Source organism: Neofelis nebulosa, chromosome 11, assembly GCF_028018385.1.
Source record: "Neofelis nebulosa isolate mNeoNeb1 chromosome 11, mNeoNeb1.pri, whole genome shotgun sequence".
NCBI classification, from domain to species: domain Eukaryota; kingdom Metazoa; phylum Chordata; class Mammalia; order Carnivora; family Felidae; genus Neofelis; species Neofelis nebulosa.
The window spans coordinates 8,497,131-8,524,103 of NC_080792.1; the positions used below are offsets into that span (position 1 = coordinate 8,497,131).

The window sequence follows — 26,973 nt, forward strand, 5'->3', positions numbered from 1 at the left end:
TGAAATATTCCACACATATAAAAAGTAAATAACATATTTCTAAGAACATCTGAGTTAAAAAGGAAACTATCAGTTAAGTTACAAAATACATTTTAATGAAAATGGGACAGTACACATTAAGATTTGAGACACTAAAAAAGAAATACATGAAAAACATGGGCTGGAAAATACTTTTCATGAATAAAAAAGGTTGAAAACAAAGAACTCAGGCATTCAGTTTAAGAAGTTAAAAAGAGAAAGAGCATTTCAATAAATAAAGAAATAAAAACAATAATGGCAGAAATCACTGAGATGAAGAAAAAAATGACAAGTTTCACAAAAGCAAAAATAACAAGTTTCCATATGGAAAGATTAATAAAAGGGATTTCTGGCAAGTTAGATGAAAGAAAAAAGAAAGAAGGTGGAGATAAATTAAGTACAGCATTGAATAGGGAAAAACTGAACAAACAAAACATCTAAATATTAATAAGCTTGCAAACAAATGAATACTAATTTGAAAAACTAGATGAAAAGATATATATCTAGAAAAATACTAAATGTCAAAAGGTGGCAGCAAAAAAATTAGAAAACTTAAACAAAACAATACATTCATCTCCTAACAGTTCATTTCTAGACTATTTCATAATTGAGTTTTACTAAACTTGCAAGATATGATTAATCAATATCTTCTGCAAGATATTCCAGAAAAAAAAAAAAAACAAACATGTTTTACCTTTCTGAGCCTGGTCTAATATTGATCCTAAAATAAGATATGAAAAATTAAAAAAAGTTATTTTACTTATTAATGAAAAAAAATCCCAACATGCAAGTAAGGTTTATTTCAGGAGTAAAAGTATAATTCACATCAGGATGTATCCAAATGAATTTCTCAAAATTACAGATTATGTGAGAAAAATTACATAATTATCTCAGCAGATAAAAAATCAAATCACTGATAAAGTTCAACACATTTTATGAGAAAGTAACTCATACTCTATCAAAAATAGAAAGGAATTTTCTTTGTTTAAAAGGTTAAAGAAGAGAGGCGCCTGGGTGGTGCAGTCGGTTAAGCGTCCGACTTCAGCCAGGTCACGATCTCGCGGTCCGTGAGTTCGAGCCCCGCGCCAGGCTCTGGGCTGATGGCTCGGAGCCTGGAGCCTGTTTCCGATTCTGTGTCTCCCTCTCTCTCTGCCCCTCCCCCGTTCATGCTCTGTCTCTCTCTGTCCCAAAAATAAATAAAAAACGTTGAAAAAAAAAATTAAAAAAAAAAAAAAGGTTAAAGAAGAAAAAATACTTCATGCACAAGCATTAGACGCATTCCATTTATTAGTAGAAACTTGGCAGGTATGCTTCTATCGCTGCTGTAAGGTAAACATGTCCTGGAGAATAAGGAAAGAAGAAAAAAAAAAGAAAGAAAAAGACTAGGAAAGAAATAAATGAAACTATCAATATTTGCAGGCAATGATCACTGACATACAAATGCCAACAGTCAACAAAAAAACTATTAGAGAAAACAAAAGCTTTCAGCAATATTGTCAATTACAGTAAACACAAAAAAACAATGGAATTTCTCTACACTAGTTATTATTAATCAGAAAATAAAATAAAATACAACAAAATACAACAGAATACAATACAATACAATACAATACTACCTTCACAATAACAAAAAAAAAAAACAAAACCCTGTGAAGTATCTAGGAAATTTTTTGAGAAAAATTTAAACCTTGAAGAGAAGCTGAGTAAAAAGAGGGCATTATATACATGTTCTTAGACAACTGCTAAAGCAACTTCAGGAAATGAGAACCAAATGCATTGTGGAAGAAATAGCCTACCAAATGTCCCAGCAGAGCGTGATAGCACGGTAACTTTTTAAAACCAGAGGCGTGTTGGGGCGCCTGGGTGGCGCAGTCGGTTAAGCGTCCGACTTCAGCCAGGTCACGATCTCGCGGTCCGTGAGTTTGAGCCCTGCGTCGGGCTCTGGGCTGATGGCTTGGAGCCTGGAGCCTGTTTCCGATTCTGTGTCTCCCTCTCTCTCTGCCCCTCCCCCGTTCATGCTCTGTCTCTCTCTGTCCCAAAAATAAATAAAAAACGTTGAAAAAAAAAATTAAAAAAAAAAAAAACAGAGGCGTGTTAGGGCTAAAAAAAAAAAAAAAACAGAGGCGTGTTAGGGCTACAAGAACACATGAGTAGACAGCACAGAATAGAGAAATCGGAGAAAACTGTGTGTGTTGTGTGTAATGTATGTCACCATAGTAACTATAAAGATAAAAAAAGTTTAATAAATGGGCGAGTGAAAACTGACCCCTGAATATTTAAAAAAAATGAAATTCCTAATTCCATTTACAAATCTGAACACCAGATAGGTGAAAGGCAAAAATATTAAAAGCAAAACTCTAATGTTAACTGAATAAAATGTAGGATAATATCTTTCACGATGTGTGGGGTGGGTTAGTATTTCTTACGCAACGGCTAAAGCCGAACTCGAACTCACGAAAAATTTGAAATCATCCAAATTTGCAAATTTCTGTTTAATGCAAGACTCCATAAAGTTATAGACAGATGACAGAGGTGAGAAATTATTTACCGTGTCTAACCCTGAAGTAATCTAATATTTAGAAGAGACAAAGAAACCTTACAAAACAGCAAGAAAAATGCAGGAACTCTGGTAGGAAAGTGGACAAATGATATGATTGGGGAATTCCTGGAAGAACAAACATCGAAAGCAAACAGGTGTAGGGAGAATTTTTCAAATTAATTGGGAATAGAAAAACCCATGTTAAAACACAACTTCATATCGATTTACACGCATCAGATTCAGAGAAGTCAGTAAATAATGGAAAGTGTCCATGGAAATGCGAGACTACAGAACCCTCACACACCCAGTAGATGTGAAGAAAGGAGAGACATTCTGGAAAGTCACAGGTAGTACATATTTAAGTATTCATATATCCTTAACACAATGATCTCATTCTTTTTCTATGTCTCAGAAAGTTTCTCATGTTGGGTCATAAAAACACAGTACAAAAATCTTAATTACGGTATTGTTTGGGATAATGAGAAGTTCTAGCAACCTAGTTTCTGTTACTAGGAAAATGGAAAAGTAAAATATAATGGATGGAAACTATAGGGTATCACGTAACAGAAGCAAGTGGCAAAATGGACACATAGAAATGCAAATGGATCTTAAAAGCCACAACGCGGCATGAATAAAAATAAGAAACACAGTAAGTTATAATAGAATAGTACTTAAGTGAATTAACAATGTAGTACATGTTCAAGAAATCAACAGTATACATTTGTAAGAATCCCACAGTTTCCCATCAAACTTATTATAATTATAATGATTATCTTTAGAGGAGGGGAGATAAATGGGGTTAAGGATGGGAATAAAACCGATTGATCAAATATTGCAGAAAAGGATGATGATAGCAGCCATCAAGCAATACAATGAACTCAATCTGCAGCTGAGTCTTATTATACCTGAAACAGAAAGAGGAAGGAGGGAGGGAAGAAAATCCACTTCCCTCAAAAAGAAGTCAACTGAATAATGATGTGTGAAATTCTAGCAAGTCAACCGCTGTTAACAATTATATGCCTATTACAATTTACCCGGGCTCTGATTTGTCTTCAGCCTATCTGTCTATGGCTTGGTATATGATACCACTTAACATAACTAATGGGCACAATTATGTTCCTCTAGTAAAGGACACAGAGTGGAAAAGAGTATTGGTATGATCATTAATATATATCCGTCCCAAAGAATACAAAAAAGCTGAAGGAGACTATGGTTATTTTTCTAAGCTTATGAAACCAGTTCTAGGTGTGCCCTATTAGTTAACTACCAATCATGTTTAGCTAAGGTTTGCCTATACACCTATAGCATCTAGACATGATATCCAGCATTATTTACTCTTTTTTATTTAAAATTAATGGGGCGCCTGGGTGGCTCAGTCGGTTAAGCGTCCGACTTCACCTCAGGTCACGATCTTGCGGTCCGTGAGTTCGAGCCCCGCGTCGGGCTCTGGGCTGACGGCTCGGAGCCTGGAGCCTGCTTCCGATTCTGTGTCTCCCTCTCTCTCTGCCCCTCCCCCGTTCATGCTCTGTCTCTCTCTGTCTCAAAAATAAATAAACATTAAAAAAAATTTAAAAAAAAATAAAATTAAATTAAAAAAATATATAGTTTCAAGTACTGAAGAACTCAATTAACAATGACTGAAATCTTGCGGATGCAAACTGTGGCCTATGGGCCAAATCTGGTCTACCGTGTATTTTTGTAAGTGAAGTCTTATCAGAACACAGCCACAGCCATTTGTTTATATATTGTCTCTGGCAGTTGGATATACTCTAAGCGCAGAGTTGAAGAATGGCAACAGAGATCTTAGAATCTGTAAAGCTTAAAATTTTTACCATCTGGCCCTTTACAAATAAAGGTTTGCTAGACACTGATTTGAACAAACAGTTCAAACTTTTCACATAAGAACTCTGAAGTAGGCAGTTATTGGTGTTGGTCCAGTGGTTTGATGATATTAGAAGAAGCATCTCAGGGCCAAATATTTGTCCTACCCTTCTCTTTTCTCTTATGCTCATTTCCTCATGGGTGCAAAATGGTGGCTGCATTTCCAGCCATCATGTTTTCAATTTAGGAGAAAGGAATAAGGGACATCGCTGGCCATAGCAGAAAATAAAATCTCTTCTGTACCTTTTAGCAGGCTCAAGTTTATATTTCATTAGCCAGAAAGGGACCTTTCTAACCACAGGAAGTATGAAAAAGTGACCATCCGGTTTTCTCCATCTCTATGGTGGAGATGGGAAAGGAAGAAGTGAGTTACAGATGGGTGTTGAATTAGTTAAACCCCATGCCTGAAATGTCAAAGTTTCATCATGTTTCATTTCAAATACAATGTCTTTAATGTTTATACCTCCTACACATTATGAGGGAACAGTAGCTCTCTCACTTTGCCAACCAAAAAATTCTTTCCCAAATTAAAAATACAATGAAAATTTACATGATACACTGAAGTTAGATCACAACACAGCTACTCCAGGTGTACCTGACCTATCACTGAAACTTGTTAAAGGCAGTGTTTTCTCCAGCTGGTCACAGAGGAGAAGTCTGAGAGTTAAAGCTTCAAAGAATTCGTTGTGCCACTGCTGTGTTGGGGAGGGAAAGAACCACATGTCAAGGATTTCAGGTAATCTCTAGCACTGAGTGGTCCCTTCTTGACCAGCCAACAAGGTAACGGGGGCATCAGTCATGCAGCTGAAGGAAACTTAAATCACCAACCATATTAGGCACTTGGAAGCAGACTTTTCTCTAGAGCCACAAGATAACTCGGTCCAACTGACTTCAGTGCCCATGAAACCCTCAACAGAAACACCAGCCATGCTACACCTGTGCCCTACAGAACTGGGGCCTCATAAATAGGTGTTTTTTCAACCCCTGAATTTGTGGTAACTCGTTACGCAACAATAGAAAATGAAAACTGTGCTATAATTATTGTTAGTGATTGTACTGCAACCTTTGGGGATAATGATGAGTCCAACTATATTGGTTTTGCAAAATGGAACTGGAATAAAAGATATAAAGGTTGACTTTTTCGACCACTATCAGAGTTGGCTGTACCAGCTGTAAGCCTAGGAGAATATCATGGCCGCCCCGAGCTTAGGGGGGCAGCTTCCACTACCCCCAGACAAACCTTTTACAAAAAGATAGAAAGAATCTGGAAATTTCCAGGTATGGCAAATCATGTTAAAACGTAATCTAGTACACTGGACATGTAAATCTGATTAACTTGATTAAAACAGATTCTGGAAAAGGAGAAGTAGGAGAAAATAGATGCATTTGTAAGCAAACATCATCTCTCTCATTCTCTCTGAGAACAAAAACAAATAAACAAAAAAACAACAAAACAAGGAAGCAAAAACTAGAATTTCCCTGGACACTGGTTAGCAAGAATTCAACCATTTCTTCAGGAGGTCAAGTTATGTGTGACAACGATTGTGAGCAGAGCAAATGCAACTGTTCTCATCAAAACAAGCAATTTCACCAAATTTCAAAACCCACCGTTCCCTAAATGAAGAACCTGTTCTCTAATCAATAAAATCAGTTTAGTGACTGCTACTGATTCGTGATCTTGGGTTGTTAGTGGAATCTTCAAATTCTGACTTTGTTTTTTGTACAAGTGTTACATGTAAAAAGGCTTTAATATTTCTAAATATTATGTGCATTAAACTAAATACGAAACACCATTGCTACTTATGAAAGTTTCTAGGTAGACATTTATAGTGAGGTACAATGTATTAATTCAAGAATGAATCCTCACTGAAATATTTTTCAACTTGTAAGCTATAAATGAATATGCATTCATTACTTGTGGTATAATATGTGATTTTCCATGAATGGCAGAAAAACAATTTGCCTTCAGTGACCATTACGCATTAAGCATGTCTCCTGCTGCATCTGTCAGATATTGCACAATTAACCAGACTCTGGGTAAAAAAAGAGATGTTTCAAAACCAAAAATGCATTGATGATATTCCGAAATAATAAAGAGAATTGGATCTAACCCATTAAATAAATGTAAAAATGCTTCAGAAATGATGGAGATAATGTCATCACAGAGTTGTGCTACTGAATATTCTTCCTCAAATTACTATCTGATTTACCACATAAAATGACTGGTTTGAAGTTACAAATTACGTTATTAGGCAAATTAGTGTCAGAATTTTTCTAAAGTTGGTATGAATTATTTCCCTGGTTTCAAAGATACAAAATCTGAGGCAGAAATGACTGGCACAATCATAATTATTTTACAAGTTACATACTGTCTTACATGAAATTATCATCTCACTTTGTGAGCTATGGTATGACTTGCATTTACACATAGTAGAGTGAGGGAAAGATATTATTTAAGTCATCTTATGTTTTTTTTTAGATGTAGTACCATTGTGGATGACTGCCTCACACACAAATGGATAGTTTTAAAAAGTCAAATAAAGACAGTAATTTTGCTAACATAAATCATATTTCTGTATACTCTAAGTCAAGTCCAGATCAGTCTTATGGATATTTTCTGAGTCTGATTCCTTCTCAGTGAACCGATATCTGTTGTGGAATAAGGAGTTATAAACAAAAACCCTGATTACGGAGTGATCTAGTTTCCATGGCATCCTTCAACTGCCCAAAGTGATACTTATTGGAGATATCTTAGATGTTGTAAAATTTTAATTGAACTTGATTCAATATAACAAAGATTAAGTTTAACTCTGAGAGTTCCCTATTAGTATTCTGAGATCACAACTTTGCTGATGCCCTCCACGTGACGCTCTTACCACCTGGTCTTTCTTGCTAATTTTAGAGCTGTCCATTCACGACCCACGCATCTCTGTCAGAGACATAAATTACACAGGGGGTGCATCATGTCTTGGGCATTTCCACCCTTCTTTTCCTCCTACATAAAATGCAACGTTTCATATTCCATTTCTTTAAGTCATCTTTCAGTGACTAACATGTGATCAGATAATATGAATAAACCAATAAATAAATGATCAGGGGTTCGTGTGTGAGTGACTGTGTCAAGAATCAATGTGTATGTTAAGAGCTTAGTTAAAAAAATTGAGACTTCTTCAAGATAAGAGATTACAGATGGATGAATGAATGAATGAATGAATGGATGAATGAACAACTGGGTAAGATGCCCTAACGCGATCAAATGATTACTACTCTGGGAACTTCCAACAGACTTTTCAAGAGACACCAAGCCTTTAACACAGTTCACGTCACACCAAGTACCGTGCTCATCCAAGTGTAGCTGCTGGAATCAAAATGAAAGTGTTCCACATAACACACTATACACATGTGCTGTTGACACATTTGCCTGTAGTTTGGCTCCTCTGTTTAAGGGTACACTGTATCTCCAGATAGGATGTCTTCATCTTTTCCCCAAGTTTCTCAGATGTTTGCTTTACATAAAGATAAATAATGACAACTCCAACCAAGAGTAAAGCAGATAGAACAAAATGATGTTTTCAATGTCAGGTTGTAGGGGATTCAGAAATAAGATTCGTCCCAATACAGGCATTGATTTTCTGGAATCACGTAGTCCTCATCACTGGAAATTCACATAGTTCTATCTTCATTCATTCTTCTCAGGGATTTTATTTATACTTTCCTCCCTACAGACAGCACTCATATTTATTTTATTAAAATTTCTACGAACTGTTTCTTTTTCATCTGCTTAGAAAATTAAGGAAAATTTATTAGCTGATTCTATGTAAATTGCTTTAGTTCAGTTTTCATTGAGGATAAATTTGTTTTGAATATCTGTTATGACAATTATATACAGCTACATTTCCAATCCTAATGCATTTTTAATAACTTCCTTCAGCAGCCAGTGATTTGAATTTCAAATTTCTTTCTACCAAGAAGTAAAAAAAAGTATATACCATTTTATAGCAGTTTCATATAAAAATTGATTTATGCAGCAAGATCTCTCTCACAGTAAACATATCAAAAGTCTAAATGGGACCATTAATACTCATCAGCTTTATAATATGTATGTTCCAGATAGAGTATAGCACAAAGTTAAAGTTGGGGAAGAAGTAATTCTGTCCTTAGCTATTTTTCATAAAGCCCCTCACTAAGGTTGGAAATATATCACTCATTTGATTACTTTGATTTAGTGCTATTGAGCACTGTAGCAGATTTTGGGGCCTATCAAAATAACTGACCAAGCACAAGTTTAAAGTATTTAATAATTAACAAATAGAACAATTGGGGAATCCATATTAGTCTACTTTAAACTATCTTGAAAATGAAGATTTTGTTTTACAATTCTGGAGATCTAATATTTGAATTGACCATTCATTACTCAAAGGAAAACACAGATTTTTAAAATGTCAGCCTTTTACATAAAGAGATCTCCCTTTCTTTAACCAGACCATGAGAGGGAACTGAGAAGTTCACAGCTCTGCAAAAAAAGGATTCATAATTCTTCTCAGGGAAAAAAACCATGGGAAGGGATGGTTCAGTTTTTGATTTTGCAGAAACAAAAGTATAGGTCAGGATAAAAATATCATGAATGTGTATTCGTAACTGCTCATTTGCCTTGATGGCTAGTTGTTCGGGGCTTGGACAAATTCACACCGTCCAACCTCTGGGGTGGTGTTTTCAGGAACAGCAGGATGGTAGTTTTCACAGTTTTCTTGTCGGTAAAATAAACAATTCTTTCTTTAGAATTATTAAAACTTTCAGTTGGGAAGTTCCAGTTAAACAGTCTTGATAATCACTATAAAGGACTTAAATACTCTCCAGGATTTTAACATTTCTTTTACTAGCATTTCCTCATTCAAGTGCCACTTTACATAATTCTCTATCATTTTTTGAATTAGTCGGTTTTTTTTTTTTTTCATCAAATGTCAACTTTTTTGATTGGTTAACTCTTGATGAACTTAGATTTGAAATCCCTGTAAAATACCCTGAATGTCACAAGACTGGTACCCAAGTCCACGTCTTTTAGAGGAAAGAGTTTCGTTTCAACTGATCAAGCTTTCACAGACACACATTAGTACACACCCACCTTAACATCACCATCCAGTAGCTCTCCTGGGCATCTTCAATGTAATCTGCCTGCAGTGCTAACTGTTTAAGGAAAAATATCTATCTGAATGTGCCGTAGAGACACCTAATCTAACAGGCCCAGGCCTTCTCTTCACCACTGAAAACTGCTCCTGTGCACAGGGTTCCTGTCTGTGTCACAGCATGACCACTCATCTGTCACCCAGTCTGGAAAAGACAGCAACTCGTACTCCTCTCCCGTTTCCCCTATAGCCAGTCAGTGAAGGCTTGTGATTTTTACTCAAAGTCTGCTCTTCTAGTCTTCCCCATCTTCACGAATTTCACCATCCTCTTGTCTGTTGCTCAAACCCAAACTCAGGAATCTCCACGAGTCCTAACCTTTCACGAAGACCCAACATGGAATCCCAAAGTACATCTTGTCAGTGTCCACACATCATATCCAAAATGCATCCTTCCATCTCCAGCTCCAACGGTGACACCTGTACCCGAGTCACCGTCACATCTAGCCTAGACTGAAACGGCTAACATCAGAGCGCCTGGGTGGCTCGGTCGTTTAAGGTTCCGACTTCAGTTTGGGAGTTTGAGCCCCAAATTGGGCTCTCTGCTGTAGCACACAGTCTGCTTCAGAGCCTCCCTCTCCCTCTGCCCCTTCTCCACTCCCTCTCAAAAATAAATAAACATTAAAAAATGACTAACATTTACTAAAACTTACTATATGCCAAGAAACTAGTTGTATACTTAGCTATAAAATTTAATTTGTTAATAATATCTTATTATACTTAATCTCATTTTATGCCTATAGCACCACTTTTTTCCTTACAATAACCCTTCTTTGGGTTATAATTGGTTATACTATTATCATCTGAATCTAAAAGAGGAGACAAATTAAGTGCGTAAACAGTTTATGCAATTTCCCACAACTGTTGAATATGCAAGCTAGATTCTAGAGGCTACAATCTTACCCAGTGCGTAATGTGGTTAAGTGGTTTTTATTCCAGCTTGATTAGTGAGATATAATTGGCATATCACATTGTGTACGTTTAAGGTAAACAATGTGGTCCTTTGATACATGTGTACATTGTGAAATGATTACCAAAATAAGGCTAGTCAGCATCTCCCTCCCCCCCGGTCAGAGGGTAAGATGAATAAGTTCTGGAAATTTAACGTACAGCATGGTGATAAGAGTTAACGATACTGTATTATATACTTGAAAGTTGATAAAAGAGCAGATCTTAATGTTCTCGTCACACACACACACACACACACACACACAAAGAGCGGATCTTAATCTTCTCGTCACACACGCGCACACACACACACACACACACACACAAAGAGCGGATCTTAACGTTCTCATCTCACACACACACACACACACACAAAGAGCGGATCTTAACGTTCTCATCTCACACACACACACGCACACACACACACACACACACAAAGAGCGGATCTTAATCTCGTCACACACACACGCACACACACACACACACAAAGAGCGGATCTTAATCTTCTCGTCACATACACACACACACACACACGCACACACACACACGCACACACGCACACACACGTCATTAGGATTCTTGATCTTTCTCAACAATTTATTTTCCAGGGTGATCTTTCTCCTTCTTGAGGATTCTGCCTGAGTCTTGAGTGCATGGACTCTGGGTTCGCTGGCTGAAGAGCATCCCGCATTGACCAGTGGGCAGGGGTTCTGACCAGGAATCCAGAGTATAGAGTATGCTCAGCCTTTCAAAATTTTACTCAAAAACTAAAGGTCACAGGCTCACGTGTCACAACTTGGCAGTTTTTCACAAAGTCAGGTTTAAAAATATTGCCACGATCACAATCCTAATACAAAATACCAGTGTAACTTTAGACTTCCAGATAATTTTTGACGTAGTTAGAATATGCACACTATCTTTGATACTCTATCTCCAATAGTCTTCAAAAAAGGCATGTAAAGAACACGTACACATGAGAAAACCAAACTCCCGTGAGCTAGTAAGCGGCTGGGCAGGAACGTGAGCTTGGATTCTCTGACAGTAAATCTATACTAATATTTAGAATACCTCATAGAGAGTTAAAGAAATTCAAATGTTACGTTCTCTGATACAGTTTCAAATATAATAGAAATTGCTGCTAGTTACTTTTGTAACAGAGTTGGTTAGTCCATTAGTGTAGAATAATCCATTTTTAAAAGGACTTTATCGTTTAGAGAATTTTTAAGTTCACAGTAATATTGAACTCAAGGTACAGAGATTTCCCTATTCCCTCCCCCTTTAATAACATCCCACCCCAAAGTGGTACATTTGTTACAAGTGATGAATTTACTTCGACGCAACGTAATCACCCCAGGTCCATACTTTACAGGAAGATTCATCCTCAGCATTATTGTACATTGAGTTTGGACAAATTTCTGATGACATACATCTTGCATTATGGTATCATAGAGGACAGTTTCTGTGCTAGGTCTATTTATCCCCTGCCAACTCCTGGCAAGCACCCTATTTTTAATAAAAGGAGGAATTAGACCATATATCACATAAAATAAATTCCACAGAATCACTACATCATTCAGGGTAACTACTCTGTACTACCAACCATGAGAAATTAGATGTTTTACGGGGCTTATTGAAGCATTTCGACAACAAACAAAACTGCTTCACAGTTCTGAGTTCTGACCGGGAATTCTGACCATCTAATTATCAGATACTTACCTGTGTTTTGATGTTATCACCCAACACAACGCTAGGTAGCAATTTCAGTATCATTCTAGGGTTGTTTCCTACATACTTTTAATTCTTGGTAAATGGATATTTCATTCATGGAATGTGTGGCTACATCTCTACACATCAACATATTCGATGATCCTTTCGTGTTAAAACCATCTAACAGCAAATACTATGCACATTAGCAGAGCCATTAGCACTGTTAATGCCAGCCTCGAAAGTTTTATCTCCTAAATATTGCCCACAGTTTAAATCAAAGTAACAAATGCACAATTAACCTGAACAGAGGGAAAATGCCTACTCAGCACCTTGGGAAATGATGTGGTTGAATTATGAGTCATCTCATTTTGCAAAGTAGCAATAAAAATGAGTCTTTCATTTTGCAGAGGAACCACTGGCATTTACAGCAGATGATTAAAATAAAGGAGAAAAATAACTTTTGCATTTTATCTGAACAGGGACATTTTATCCTGGTTGTGCATTCTGCCTCTGCAGATTTCATCTATCACAAGAAACGTTTCCATGAGTCGTTGCCAAGGGGTCCCAGTTATTCCCCAGCGATTCCAAACACGGTGACTTACCTTATGGAAGTTTCTGAAATACGCTGCCTTTTCATCTGGAAATTTCTCCAGCCTTCTGGGTCCTTTACTAGAAGCTTTCTTGAAAACCAACCAGCATCGTCTGAAAATCTGAAAGCAAATGAAGGGATCTTATTATCTACCTTTCCGCATGAGTTTTGTAATGTCAGGAATTTACCTATTCAGTTAACCCATTGGAAATAATTTTTGTTAAATGTACTGATAGAACGTTTTTTGAGCCTAAACCAGGTTATTCATCAATATTACAGCAAACTTTTAAAAACACAATATTTAATGAAAAATGATATTTTGTGAAAAGATTTTATGTTTTGAGGTTTTCAATGTGCTGGCTTCAATCGTTTTTAATCTAATAAAATCAAATGGTGTCAATATCGCATAAAATATTTATCTCAGCGTGCCAGTGACAATTTTGTTTTCCATGAGTCACGATTCATGAGATCAACGTACTTTCCTAATGCTCTACTTTCTATCTTTCAAATATCAGCACATTTAAAACTGCTTATCTTGTAGGATTCGTTTGTTTTAAAAGCCCAAACACTCATACATTAATTTAGAAAGCAGGAAGATAGGTGTTTTTATAATGGAAGCATCTGTTTTACTCTTTTATACTAGAGAGTAACTGATATCTGTTAAATGCTTATTATGTGCAATGCATCTAAAAATTTATATACACATGTAATCCTCATTTCTACTACATGAGGTAGGTTTTCTTCATTTTAGGATAAAGACAGTGACAGTGTCAGGATTTGAACACACCTCTGTCAGAACACACATCTCTTCAGCTTTGGTAAAAAAGCAGGACTAGTAATTACACACCTACAAACCATCATTCCTAGGCTTTGCCCCTGTTTCATAGGACTAATTAATATCGGACTGTTAGCCTGTCACCTGACGCCCACTCTGTCACCCTCCCTCCCCAGGTATGTTTAAAGCAAAGTAATAAAATGAGTCTCCTTTCAGTGACTGGAGAGTTCTAGCAAGGCAAATGGGCCACAATTTTATTTTTTAGTTTTTTTAAGTTTATCTATTATTTATTTTTGAGAGAGAGAGAGAGAGAGAGAGAGAGAGAGAGAGAGAACAAGCAGGGGGGCGGCAGAGAGGGAGACACAGAATCCGAAGCAGGCTCCAGGCTCTGAGCTGTCAGTGCAAAGACCAAACGTGTGGCTTGAACTCACTAACTGTGAGATCATGACCTGAGCCGAAGTAGGACGCTTAACCGACTGAGTCACCCAGGTGCCCCTGGCCACAATTTTAAATTTCAACATTTAGCAGTTTTGCTGGAGTATACATTCTCTATAGCCCTAAAGAAATGCACAGAAGAGGGGAGCCTTGGTGACTCACTCGGTTGGACATCTGACTTCGACTCAGGTCATGATCTCATGGTTCATGGGTTCGAGCCCCGCATCGGGCTCTGAGCTGACGACTCAGAGCCTCGAGCCTGTTTTGGATTCTGTGTCTCCTCTCTCTCTGCCCCTCCCCCACTCATGTTCACACTCTTGTTCTCGCTCTCAAAAATGAATAAATGGAAAGAAAGAAAGGAGAAAGAAAGAAATGCACAGAAGGAAGCATCAGAGACTTAGATCACTGTATTTCTCTTCTATTTCTTTATTCAAACTGTAAAGGTGCTACACTATGCTTTTCTTCTTTTTCTTCTATTCTTTTCTTTTCTTCTTCTTCTTTTTTTTTTTTTTAACTAATACTGGCCAGATAATATAATAGTTTTTGGAGCGTGTGTTGTTCATTACTGGCTAGAAGACAGTGTTTCCCATGTTACAAGGCACTCTTTGACCAATCGTGTGGAAGATCTCTCCTCAAAACAGAATAAACAGAATAACAAGGCTCACACTTCCACTTGACTCTTGCTACCTTTTTAGCTCCTTCCTAGTAGCTTCAAAAAGCATCTGAAGGACAATCCTGAGCTTCGGCACATGTGCACGCGTCTCTCCTTCTCAACCTGCCTGATATACACCTCCTGTGTCACAGGATTTCTACCCACATACCTGGAAATAAGATGTCACATCACCCCCTCAGATCTCCTGGTATTCTTCTTACACCCTTGGGGTTAGCACATTGGGTTCTAGTTACCTATGTATTTGGTGGCCCCTTACTGATCTCTACCCTCACAGTAAAATACTATAAAGCAATTGTGAATATTGATTATAATATAATATCAACATGTGGTTTATTTAGCTTCAACTCAGTTCTCCATGGGTTTATTTAGCATTATAGATTCTGTTCTTTAAACTTTAGAAAGGTCTTTATATTTTAAGTAAATTTAAGGTAATGAATTTAGAAAACACGAGCATACAAGAAAAGGCAGCTTGGTATCATGGAAGACAAGTAAAACTTTGTGTTAGTTTGCATACTTGGGAGTTCCCTGGGTGAAATTTGGTCCAGGAGAGACCCAAGAAAGAGGCAGGCCACCCCAGGTCGGTAGGTGGCAGGTTTACTGAGCAAGGGAACTCATATACTAGGCTTATCTTGGGTGGCCACAAGGTGCTGAATCTTAAAAAGTACACAGAGAAGACTTAATGGGGTTCAGCCACATATTCAGTCCAGATGGTCTCAACAACACATTGCCTGTTCAAGACTGTGCTTGAAATGCTTCTGCCTACAGGTACGGTGGAAGGTGCCCTCCAAGGACAGGGTAAGGTGAGGAACCTCTGACTGCTCCGGTCCAGCCCTCAGGTCAACTTGTGGTAGCATCCTCACAATGACCTCTCCCAACATGTTGGAATCCAACAGATGGATTCACATCACGGCTCTGCCATTTACTAGCTGTGCAACCTTAGACTAATCATTCCATGTCTCATAAAGAAGGGACCTCATAGGACAGAGGGAAGAGTCAACAAGATGAGCCCACATCCTAGTGCACAGTAGTTTCTTAAGGTCGGCTCCTTTAACTTACAAAGTAAGTGCAATTTGCCACACAGGACAAAGCCACACATAGGGACACTTTCTTTTACTAACGACACATAGTTCTAACAAAATGCAGAATCAGAATATTCAGATCCAAATATTCTGTGGCCAGAACAATTAGAGCACCATATACAAATTTTTAAAAATAAAAATCAACACATTAATGATCTCTGAAACTCGGAATGCGGAACCATAACGACTGGACTTGGAATTCCAACTCGATCCCTTTTGAGAGCCGTGTAACTTCTGAGCAAGTCACTGAACCCTCTAAGCACGTATCCTTCTCTTGGCTGGTGGAAAATAATGCCTATAACATATGATTAGTGTGACAGTGAACAGAAACAAAATATACAAAGTTCATGCCTCTGTCAGGCTACCGAGGAGTCATGAACTAACAGAGGGTAGTATAATGCAAAACTGATAAAAATACCCTTAGCAGCAGACTTCGTTCAGCACATCCATAACCATTATGGATATTTACATACATTATAAAAAGCATTGCTTGTAACAACATCCTTTTAAAGGTCTCAAATAATTCCAATAATTATGGTTATTATGTTATATATAATATTAACAGACAAACTAAATTCTCTGTTGAGTGCAAGTGAGTTCCTGTTAATTTCACAATAGTTTGAATACTATTAACCAATATAGCTATTTACATTTATTATTACACAGCTGAATGAAAGAGAAAAAAATGCATCCATTTACTCTCTTCCTAAAATTACTCCTTCCACAATACAGTGTGAATTTTTGCCCAGGATGAATCATTTCCCTCAGTCATTAGTATAAGTCCCACACATTTGTATTGGGATTGAGGGTATTTTACTGCAATGCCCAAGAATATTGTTCTTTAGCCAGAACATCTTGATTCAGTGCACATACTGCTATTTTTTAAATGCCTTGTCTTGCAGAAGTTATTTTAACTTCTCTAGTACCTAACTTCCTCATCTATAAATTAAGACCAATATACCTCATGAAGTTGCTATTTGAGGATTTACAAAGATAACCTGCAGAAACTGTCTAGAATACGAGTTTGTCACATTGTCCACACTCTTATCTGAAACTCTTGGGTTTTGAACACCACTACGAATTAAATTGCATCTCTCCTAAACTCTCACGTTGGATTTCACACCCTCAACGCGATGGTATTTGGAGATGGGGCCTCTGAGGTGTAATCAGGTTTAGATGAGGTCATGAGGGTGGGCCCCTCAGGAGGGGGTAAGTGCTCTTATAAGAAGAAACCCCACAGAGCTCGCTTTCTCTCTCTCTCTCTCTCTCTCTCTCTCTCTCTGTGCTCCCACATACAAAGAAGGAAGTCATGTGAGCACACAGAGAACTGGTGACCATCTGAAAGATAGGGAGAGGGCTCCCCAAGAACATGACTATGCTGGCACCTTGATTTTGGACTTCTAATCTCCAGAAGGATGGGAAAATAAGTGTCTGTTGTTTAAGCCACTCAGTCTATGGTATTTTGTCATGGCAGTCCAAGCTGACCAAGACAGATACTTTTAGATTTTGTTTTTATTAGCAGAAATGGTGGTGGTTGGTTGGTAGTGGAGGTATTTGTAGGAGTAGTGATATTGTGGAAGCGAAAAAAAAGTTACACGAATCTGAGTAGAAATTTGAGGGATTAGAGCAGATCAATAATAATATAATTGGCAAAATGAGATGTATATAGAGTTTCAATATGATTTCTATTTATTAATAGATTTAGAATCTTAGTGAGGCAGGAAGACTCTCTTTGAAAGGAATTGAGACCAGATCCCTGGTAATATGGTTTCTGTTCCTTCCTATGGAACAATGCTTTCCCCTGTACCCTTTGCACTTTATTGCTCATAGCTCTCAAGCCATGATGACGTCAAATGAAGCCTTATGATATTCATGGAAATACACAAACACACTCATTGACTGTAATGCCCATCTTGTGTGACTACAGTTATTTTCCATTAAAATGTCAAAACGAGTTAAATATGAGTTGGAAAGCATAAGTGTTTCCATTTTGGCACTCTGTATTGCTATAGAATAAATCTGGTAATGAATAATAAAAAGAGTGGATATTTTCAGTAGTATCTTGTCTATCTGCTATTACATTAAGAGATACAACCACATAAAGCTAAAAAGTATTGTTAAAGACTTGATTTAATAAACTGTTTACCAAGCAGAGGCCCTTAAATTATCATTTTCTTATTTTGGAATAATTTTAGATTTACTGTTGAAAAAATGGTACAGAGAATTCCTAAAAAGACTTTACCCAGCTATCCCTAATATTCACATCCTAAATAACCATGGAATGTTTTTCAAAACTAAGAAATTAACATTGGTAAAGTACTATTACCTAAACTACAGAGTCTATTGAAAAATCACCTGAGGGGCGCCTGGGTGGCTCAGTCGGTTAAGCGTCCGACTTCAGCTCAGGTCACGATCTTGCGGTCCGCGAGTTCGAGCCCCGCGTCAGGCTCTGGGCTGATGGCTCAGAGCCTGGAGCTTGCTTCCGATTCTGTGTCTCCCTCTCTCTCTGCCCCTCCCCCGTTCATGCTGTGTCTCTCTCTGTCTCAAAAATAAATAAACGTTAAAAAAAAAAAATTGAAAAATCACCTGTGTTTCCACCAATATCTTATTCTGTTTGGGGATCCAATCCAGGACACCACATTGCATTTAGTTGTCCTATCTCCTCAGATCCCTCTGATCTTTGATAATTTTTCAGTCTTTTTCCTTTTTTTTTTTTTTTTTTTGCTTTTCATGGTCTCAAGAGTTTTGAAGACTATTGGTCAGGTATTTTGCAGTGTTAAAATTAATACACAAAAATCTCATTTAAAATGGAGTCAGGAGGAGGGCACCTGTTGGGATGAGCGCTGGGTGTTGTATGGAAACCAATTTGACAATAAATTATATTTAATATAAAAAATAAAAATAAAAAATTCTTCCCTAAAAAAAAATAAATACATAAAATGGAGTCAGGAGGCCAGAAGGGGGAGCACTCACTCACCACCACTCTCAGTCACACACCTCTCCGGGAAGAGATGCCCCTTGCAAATCCAATACTGCTTTAACATTCCAACAGGAAGAGGAACATTTCCTCCCTTGCCAGGCAACCCAGCCCACGAGAAGTTGGTAGCACCCTGGCCCCTCGCTTTCCTTCAGTGGACCTTTGTCTCCCTCCCAACGTCCTCCATTTTCTTTATAAAATAATTGTCTCTCTCCTTTGCTTATTGGACTTGCCTGGGGCTTTTGCTACAGCTTGCTTACTCTGAAATGCAAATCCTCTGCTATTCCCAAATAAACCCATTTGCTGGTAAAATAACTGACTGTTTTGTTTTTAAAGTGGGCAGGGAAATATCCACGTAGATCAGTGTCTGCCAAAGGAAGAGTCCTACACTTGCCTCCAGCAGCAGAGGAAAGATTTTCTCCTTGCCTGGCAACAACCCAGCCAGGGAAAGACTGTCACAAGTCAGCCAATGAGGAGCCACTACACTCTGAACCCTGTTTATTCCAATGGACTTTTTTTTATTATAACAGCCACCGCCATTCTTCTCCTTTGTTCTCTAGACTTGCCTGGGGTTCACTCTCAAATTACAATTCCTCTGCTATTCCCCAATAAACCCATTTTGCTGCTAAAAATAACTGGCTGTTTCATTTTCCGGTCAACATTACAAAGTTCCTCAATTTAGTCTGTCTCAATAAGTTCTTTTTTTATATTTCAAAAGTCTAATGAAAATCTCACTGTAAAGTGATGAAAACACATAGTGTATGGGGGAAAATGATATAAATGCATCACAGCTATTTGGACTATTTATGCTTTGATTAGAGGTCTAGTTGAACCCTTAAACTTAAATCAGTAAAAGAATAATTTAATAAATGCTAATGAATGCCGAGGTTTTCCGTTTTGCTTTATTTTCTTGTTTGATGCAGTTTTCCAAAATGTTTTGCTTTGTCATCAGAGTAAAATAATAAAAAGGGCTCTGGTGCTGAGACTTGGGAAGTATTCTGTGTCAATGTAAAGTCAAATTCAGCATGAATCAGCGTTCTAAAAACAACCTTCATACTAGCAGCATAAATAAGCCGAAGCATGAGGAAATCACTTCTTTGTTACTCTTCATCAAACACGATTTTAATAGTGCACTGTGTTCTGCTTTAAGCCCTAGAAGTAGTGTCTTATATAATAAGTATGCTGGAGAAATTCCAGAGATGAGCAGTAAAATGATTGCTTGAGACCAGGGAATCACTCCTCTGAGGAACAAATAAATAAATAAATAAATAAATAAAGGAGTAGGCTTTATTTTGCTTATAAATGAAAGATACTAATTCTTCAAGTACATGAAAGAGAACCACAGAAATGGAATTAGATACCTTGTTTTTATTTTTGTCCCAGGACACAAAATAATAATAAATGCCTTTTGTTAGCAGTATGCGGGAGGGGCTGGTACAGTCTCCTTTGTCTGGTTCTTCAAGGGCATTGAAGATGCAGGGACCATTTGGCTGGTTAGCAACAGATCTCAGTGCTTGCAGGAAGATGCACTTTCCTCCTGTGTTCTGTCCCTTAGCTGATGACAGTCTTGCCTGTCCCATCATAGCTCAGGATGCTGTTTCACTCTCTGAGGGATTGGCGGATCTCACCTTCTCTTTCAGAGTTATCTCCCAAACATGCCAGTTGTCTCACCAAGCAGGCTCCTGAGGACTCTTCAGATTTTCCTTCTAGAAAATTCCATACTGTTGCCAGGACTCCACAGACCCCCAGGATCCCCAGATGTTCCATGGCCTCAGTTTTCCACTGCATTAGGCAGCTAGCCAGCTTGCCACAATTAAATACCCTCTTAATTCTTTTCTATCTGATGGAAACCCTTTTACCTCATAGCAATCTCTTTTGCTTAGTGTTTTCTCTTTCCAAGGTGATTTTACACAAAGGACATCCCTTTTCCGTTTAAGACTCACTGTGAAGTAAATGGTGATTTCTTGGCTTTAGTTCACAGCCATAATTATGTGTCTTTAGCTGGGACTCGTTCACAAGCGTTACCTTCACCAAAAGTCGGATATAACGGACCTTTTCCATCATGTTGACCTAGTGAACTCTTCACTTCAAATAGGATTTGGTCAGAGACTCAGAAGAATTTCTGATTCTAGGAACTGTCAAACCCGAGGGTCCACTGGACTAAAGGGAGTCACGGAAACTTCATCTCTAGAGATTTTAAAGCCTACAGAAGAAAGCGGCCTATGTGGGAGCGGCTTTTATTTGTATTCCCTTCGGAAAGTAAGATAAGATATGAAGGATAACTTGGGGTACAGGACTCAATTATTTATGTATAACTGTGTATCAGATAAATGAGCCAAACCAAATAAGCAAAGCCCATCCAGGAGCAGACACTGCAACCAGAGAACTTGGAGTTCTGAGCAACCACAGGCAGTGGTCCAGGGCCCTGGTCCTCTCGCAACATATGTACAGTGCTAGCGAGAGGCACAGTTTTGTGACAAGTGGTTAATATGTAGGATTCAGTTTAATGCACTGATAAGGTTATCGTTGGCTATCATTTCAGGATAGATATGAACGTTGGTATCTTTCAATGCTGGCCTATATTTAATTGCTGTTAAATAGATACCAACCAACACCAGAATCACTCCCAAACACTCATTCAAAAACTATTTGAGAATTTTATATTTTGTGGACATAGTGGAAAAAGGGAAGGAAGGAAGGAAGGAAGGAAGGAAGGAAGGAAGGAAGAGAGAGAGAGAGAGAGAGAGAGAGAGAGAGAGAGAGAGAAAGGATAACAACAACCACCAAAATTCTATTCTTAAGGAAATAAAGTTCCTGCTTCGTGCAGGATTTCTTTTTCCTATCCCAGTGGATAGACAGGTGATAGCACATAATTAAGTGAATTCGTAAGTAGTCTTTTCAATAGTGCTAAGCCCTGTGGAGGGAATCACAGAACAAGGATGGGGAGGGGAGGGGAAGCTACCCATTCAGCACTACAGAAAGAGACAGGAGTGATGCGGACATCTGGGGACGGAGCCCTGCATTCAGATTTGTGCACGCACAAACCCCAGATGTGAGCCCTGCATCATTCGTGTTATCTAATGCAACATAAAAACATTGCTGTATACTAACATTGAGATAATGCTTAAAGAACAATATGTAAACCTCAATTTCTCTCACTTCATGTAGTTGGAATGAGCAAAATGAATGTGCTAGTCTTTTCCGTTTCTATTATCTTGCTTCCACTTTGTCTTAATTATCCCGAAAAACAATTGTGAAATTCACAAGGGCAAAGGATGATTTCCCCAGTTCTCACCAATAGCAATTTGTGAGGAGGCCAAGTGTTTTTTTTGTTTTTGTTTTTTTTTTTTTCGCCTGAATACATACAGTTCTCTTGACTGCGTTTGTCTACCAGGCCATCAATGAAATACTGGGTGAGAATACATACGTGGCTTAGAGTCACAGCCAGACATGAAATGCTTCACTGCGGTGGCAAGTTTTAGGTTGAGAGTGTGAAATTGTCATCATTATCATAAGAATGAAAGCTAGCTGTACAGCAGGCCTGCTGAGCGGTACCCCAAGCAGGTGGTGGTTTTTGGAAACAATCACAGCACTGGAAGGAATCTCACAATGATACTCTCTCAGCTTCTGCTTTCAGACAGGCCAACACTGGCACGACAGAGAACAAAAATCCTCTCCCTTTGCTCAAGATCACCGGCAAAGAACCATGTCTTCCGAGCTGTAGTTTCTCTCAAGTCAGAATATCCCTTGGCTGTATACTAACGTGTGATTTTGAAATTCATGGTCTTTTACTTTCATCCGTCGGTCGTACAGGTGGAATTCAATCATCAGGAAAAACAGCATTCCATTAACAAATCCAGTTTGTATTTATTTTATGAATCCAGTTAGTACCGTGTTCAATCATGCCAAGAGGTTCAGGATCACAGAAGAGTTTTGGGATCACAATTTCAAACTGATATTTTGACCAGTAAGGAAAAGTCAAATGCCCAAATCAAAGCGCAAAATATTTCCTCTTCATTTTACTTCCCCTCCTGGGTTTCGTATTTCTTCCATTTTTAAAGCATATTTTTAGTCACACAAGCTTCAAATCTTGGTGTTGCTATTGATTCTCCCCTTCCCTTATCTAAACCATCCCCAAATCCATCGGTAAAACCCAGAAGAGATGCCACTGTGATATTGTGAAATGACTTGAATTGAGAAAAAAAAAAAAACCATCTAGGAAAGAGAAAAGACTAAAAATAAACATGGTAGAGGACCTTAAAAATCAGAGAGAGCTTTCATTTGCTGCAGCAGGAGTCAATGATCAATTTATTGAGAGGGATGCTACGGAAATAATATTGAAAGGATACCAGACCAGCCTCAGGGTTAAAATGGCTATGACCATACAGAAATGTCCTCGGGTAATCAGCACATTGACACCACAGAAAGAGAGTCAGTGGAAACAAAGAAGATGAGCCCAAGATGAAAACCATTACCGGGGAAATTTACAACTTCACAATCAACTAGACAGGAGTGAAGCCACAGATGGATTCGAGCTACATCTAAGTTTTCATACCTTCATAACTAAATGAATGATGGCATTTACGCAATTGTCAAAACACCGGAGAAATGTGTTTAGTCGTAGGTGTACTGAGTTCAATATGACATATAAACATTTGCGTTAAGAAAACTGCTCTTGACAAAGTTATAAACTGCAGGCTTCCTGTAAAATGGATGCTTTCCAATCTACCTCTTAGAATAATTCCTATTAGGGGCGCCTGGGTGGCTCAGTCGGTTAAGCAGCCGACTTCGGCTCAGGTGATGATCTCGCGGTCCGTGAGTTCAAGCCCCGTGTCGGGCTCTGTGCTGACAGCTCACAGCCTGGAGCCTGTTTCAGATTCTGTGTCTCCCTCTCTCTGACACTCCCCCGTTCATGCTGTGTCTCTCTCTGTCTCAAAAATAAATAAACATTAAAAAAAAAAAAGAGAATAATTCCTATTAACTATATCTTCCTCGTGAAAACATTATCTTCCTCCAGCCTCTTGATACAAATTTGCAGACTCATCCAATGTTGATTCCTCGCCTGTTACTCAATATTTAGTGCTTTTTCGCTTTAAAACTATGAAGTTGCCTATTCTTCAAAATATCAAATCAGCAAACACGTTTCCACTACTTCTTTCAAACTGGTTTATCAAGTTGGTTTAAGTCTACAAACCTTCTGAATTGTCTTAAATGAAAGCTATCAACTTAAAGTAAAATTATTCAATGCCCCTAATAATCCACTGTTCTTTAAAGTATCTTAAAGTTAATGTGCATCCCGGGGTGCCTGGGTGGCTGAGTCAGTTAAACATCTGACTCTTGGTTTTGACTCAGGTCATGACCTTATGGTTCATGAGTTCGAGCCCCACATCAGGCTCTGAGCTGACAGTGTGGAGCCTCCTTGGGATTCTCTCCCTTCCTCTCTCTCTACCCCTCCCATGCCCTGTCGCTGGCTCTCTCTCTCAAAATAAATAAATAAACTTAAAAAAAAAAGTTAAGGTGCACCCTTCCAATCAAAGACTTTAACGTGCTTAATGCATGTTTATGCCTGCATTAGCAATATCTGTGAATTTTCAAATTTTAAATTTTGCATTGATAATATAAAACATCATGTATAACACATTACAAAACCTATTTTTCACTCCAATTACACGATTAAACTTTATCCATGTTGATATGCTGTATTTTTTTCCTTTTTGTCTATTTGTAGGAATTTAAAAATATATTTAATTTTAAATCCTTTATTAGGTAAATGCGTTGGAAACACATTTTGTGGCTTGGCTTTTCACTTTTTTATAGTTCCGTTTTTCACACAAGTTTTTGACATAGTCAAATTTGTCAATTATTTCCTTTATGGCAGTATGTTTATGACTTATACTTATTAAAAGAAATGCATAATGTTACATTTATGTGATTACTGATCTGAATTTTTCACCCTCTCATTTTTTTGTTTCCCGTTTTAATATTTTACTATTTTCCTACTTTGCAATGGCTTAACACAATTTCTTAGAGCACCTCCCCTTTTTTGCTTTAGCAACCTCGGAAACTCTTTCCATCCCATGCCATACAAATATCCATTTAGTTGACAAAGACATTTAATCACTCATGCATAACATTTCTCCCTTAGTTTTCATTTTCTCTACTAAAAAGTAATGGAATCTTACTATAATAAGCACTATTCTATTAGCATCCCCTCTGATCCCTGCCTTCACATTGTTTTATTCCACTACAATTCCTGAATTATCGCATGATAAATGTCCTAAAGCACAGCTCTGGCCATGTTATCTCTTTGGACCAAAAAACAAATACAAATACCAAAAACAAATCTTTCAATGCTTCACCAGTGCCCATTGCTTACAAAAGAAATCTTGAATTCTGAAGCTTGCCATCCAAGAACCTTCATGAGTTAGTCACAAAGTCCAATCAAACAACTGTCAATTTTACCACTAAAATCCTCTCCTCAAACTGCACTGGTTTACTCATTACCCCCTTGAATAGATTTGTTTCAGCTCCTGTTTCAATCATATTCTTAATGTCAAACCCCTTTATTTTTCGATTCACACTCTTGAGAATCCTGGCTACCTCTGAATCCTACCTTGTCCTACCTTCCCCATGGAGCTTTCCTAGATCAAACCAGTGAAAAGGGATGTCCCTTTACCCCATTTTCCTTTATCATCTGTTCTTTGGTGTCTTTTGAGAATTAATCTCCCTTATTAGATTATAATCTCCTTCAGAGAAGGGGCCGTGCCTTATATATCCCTGCATTCCTCTCCCGTCCCTAAACTCATTCGGAGCAAAGTAATTACTTAACAGTTGCTGCATTAATAAGTCAATACCCTAAGTGGTCCCCCTTATCGATGGTTTTGCCTTCTGTGATTTGAGTTTCCCAACCACAGTCCAGATGCAGGTGATCCCCTTTATGACAGACATATCATCAGGAGGTCAACAGTGGCCTAAGCCACAAAGGCCCGTGGTCTTTTAAAATTCCCAAAGTGGGCACTTACTCTAGACCACACATTGGTCTAAATATTTAAAATGTATTCACTCATTTCATCCTCAAAACAACACTTTTTGGGTCCACCATTACATGTGTTACACGTGATGAGGCACAGAAATGTTAAAAAGAAGAAAGACACTAACTGAGATACAGGACCAAATCCTGATACTCTCGTTTCAGAGCCTCTTTTTGTAATGACTACATAACCTCTTCATGCATCGTGTCCTTGAGTCTTAAGCAAGGTATCAATGTATTGATTTTAAAGATGGGAAAACTGACACCAAGATATGAAGACAGGTAGAATTTCTCCAGGGGAAAAAGCCTTAAGGGGAGGTGGGGGGGAAGGTTGCTAAAAACAAAGAAATGGGCTAAAAGAGAGGTGCTATACATTTGTCTGTTTCTATTGTTTTTGTTTGTTTGTTTGTTTTTGAAGTCACTCATGTGTGGGAAATGCCTCTTCCTCAATCTTCACTCAAACACCCCTTCCCATTGTTTTCTGTTCACCTAAATCAGAGAGAAACATATTCTAAATATCTACAAGAAAGCCTTGTTTCTCAAGAATTGGAAACCAGGCAGGGAAGGAGAATTACCCATTTATTCTGATACAATGAAAATTTCAACACACTGCATGTGTGAAAACCCAGGAGACAGTCTCTTGTCTACCAAAAAAGAAAAGAGTGAAAAGAGAGAGTTTGCAACTTTACTTTCCTCCTTCTAAAACCTCAGAAACCTAAGGTCAATACTGGGCTTGTTGGCGATCAAACATACCAAGAGATCTTTCTTCCACGTGCTTAGTTATAAATAAATTCTTAACCCCAAACAGGTCCCAAACAGGGCCCCAGAACACCCTTTTAAACAAAGTGTGTATCCTTTCTTTTTAAGTACCCAAATCTTGTTTAGTAATAAAAATCAGGAGTGAAAGAAAATGTCAAGGTCTAAACTGAATGGCATTTGCTAGCATGGGCACCTTGAAACCTGAGCCCCTAATCCCCGCTCAGTAGGGGAACAGAGGTATCTCACCTCCTGCAGAAGCTTCTCACCACTTGGCAGGAAAAAGACTTAAAAGCTCCAAGAATTCCAAAGGCCAGGAGGAACTAGCTTAAAGGGTGACTGCTTTCAAACATCTAAAGCTGCCTTAAAATGCATGGTCTTCAGCA

At 38.1% G+C, this 26,973-nt stretch overlaps 1 protein-coding gene across 1 annotated transcript in view; it reads right to left on the bottom strand.

Moving 5' to 3' along the window:
• The window catches only part of DOK6 (docking protein 6), a 364,941-nt gene that overhangs the window by 240,667 nt on the left and 97,301 nt on the right, over window positions 1-26,973 (bottom strand). Inside the window, exon 2 of the mRNA XM_058691841.1 lies at window positions 12,876-12,983. Within this exon, the coding sequence (XP_058547824.1) occupies window positions 12,876-12,983 (108 nt within the window). The remainder of the gene's footprint in view (window positions 1-12,875; window positions 12,984-26,973) is intronic.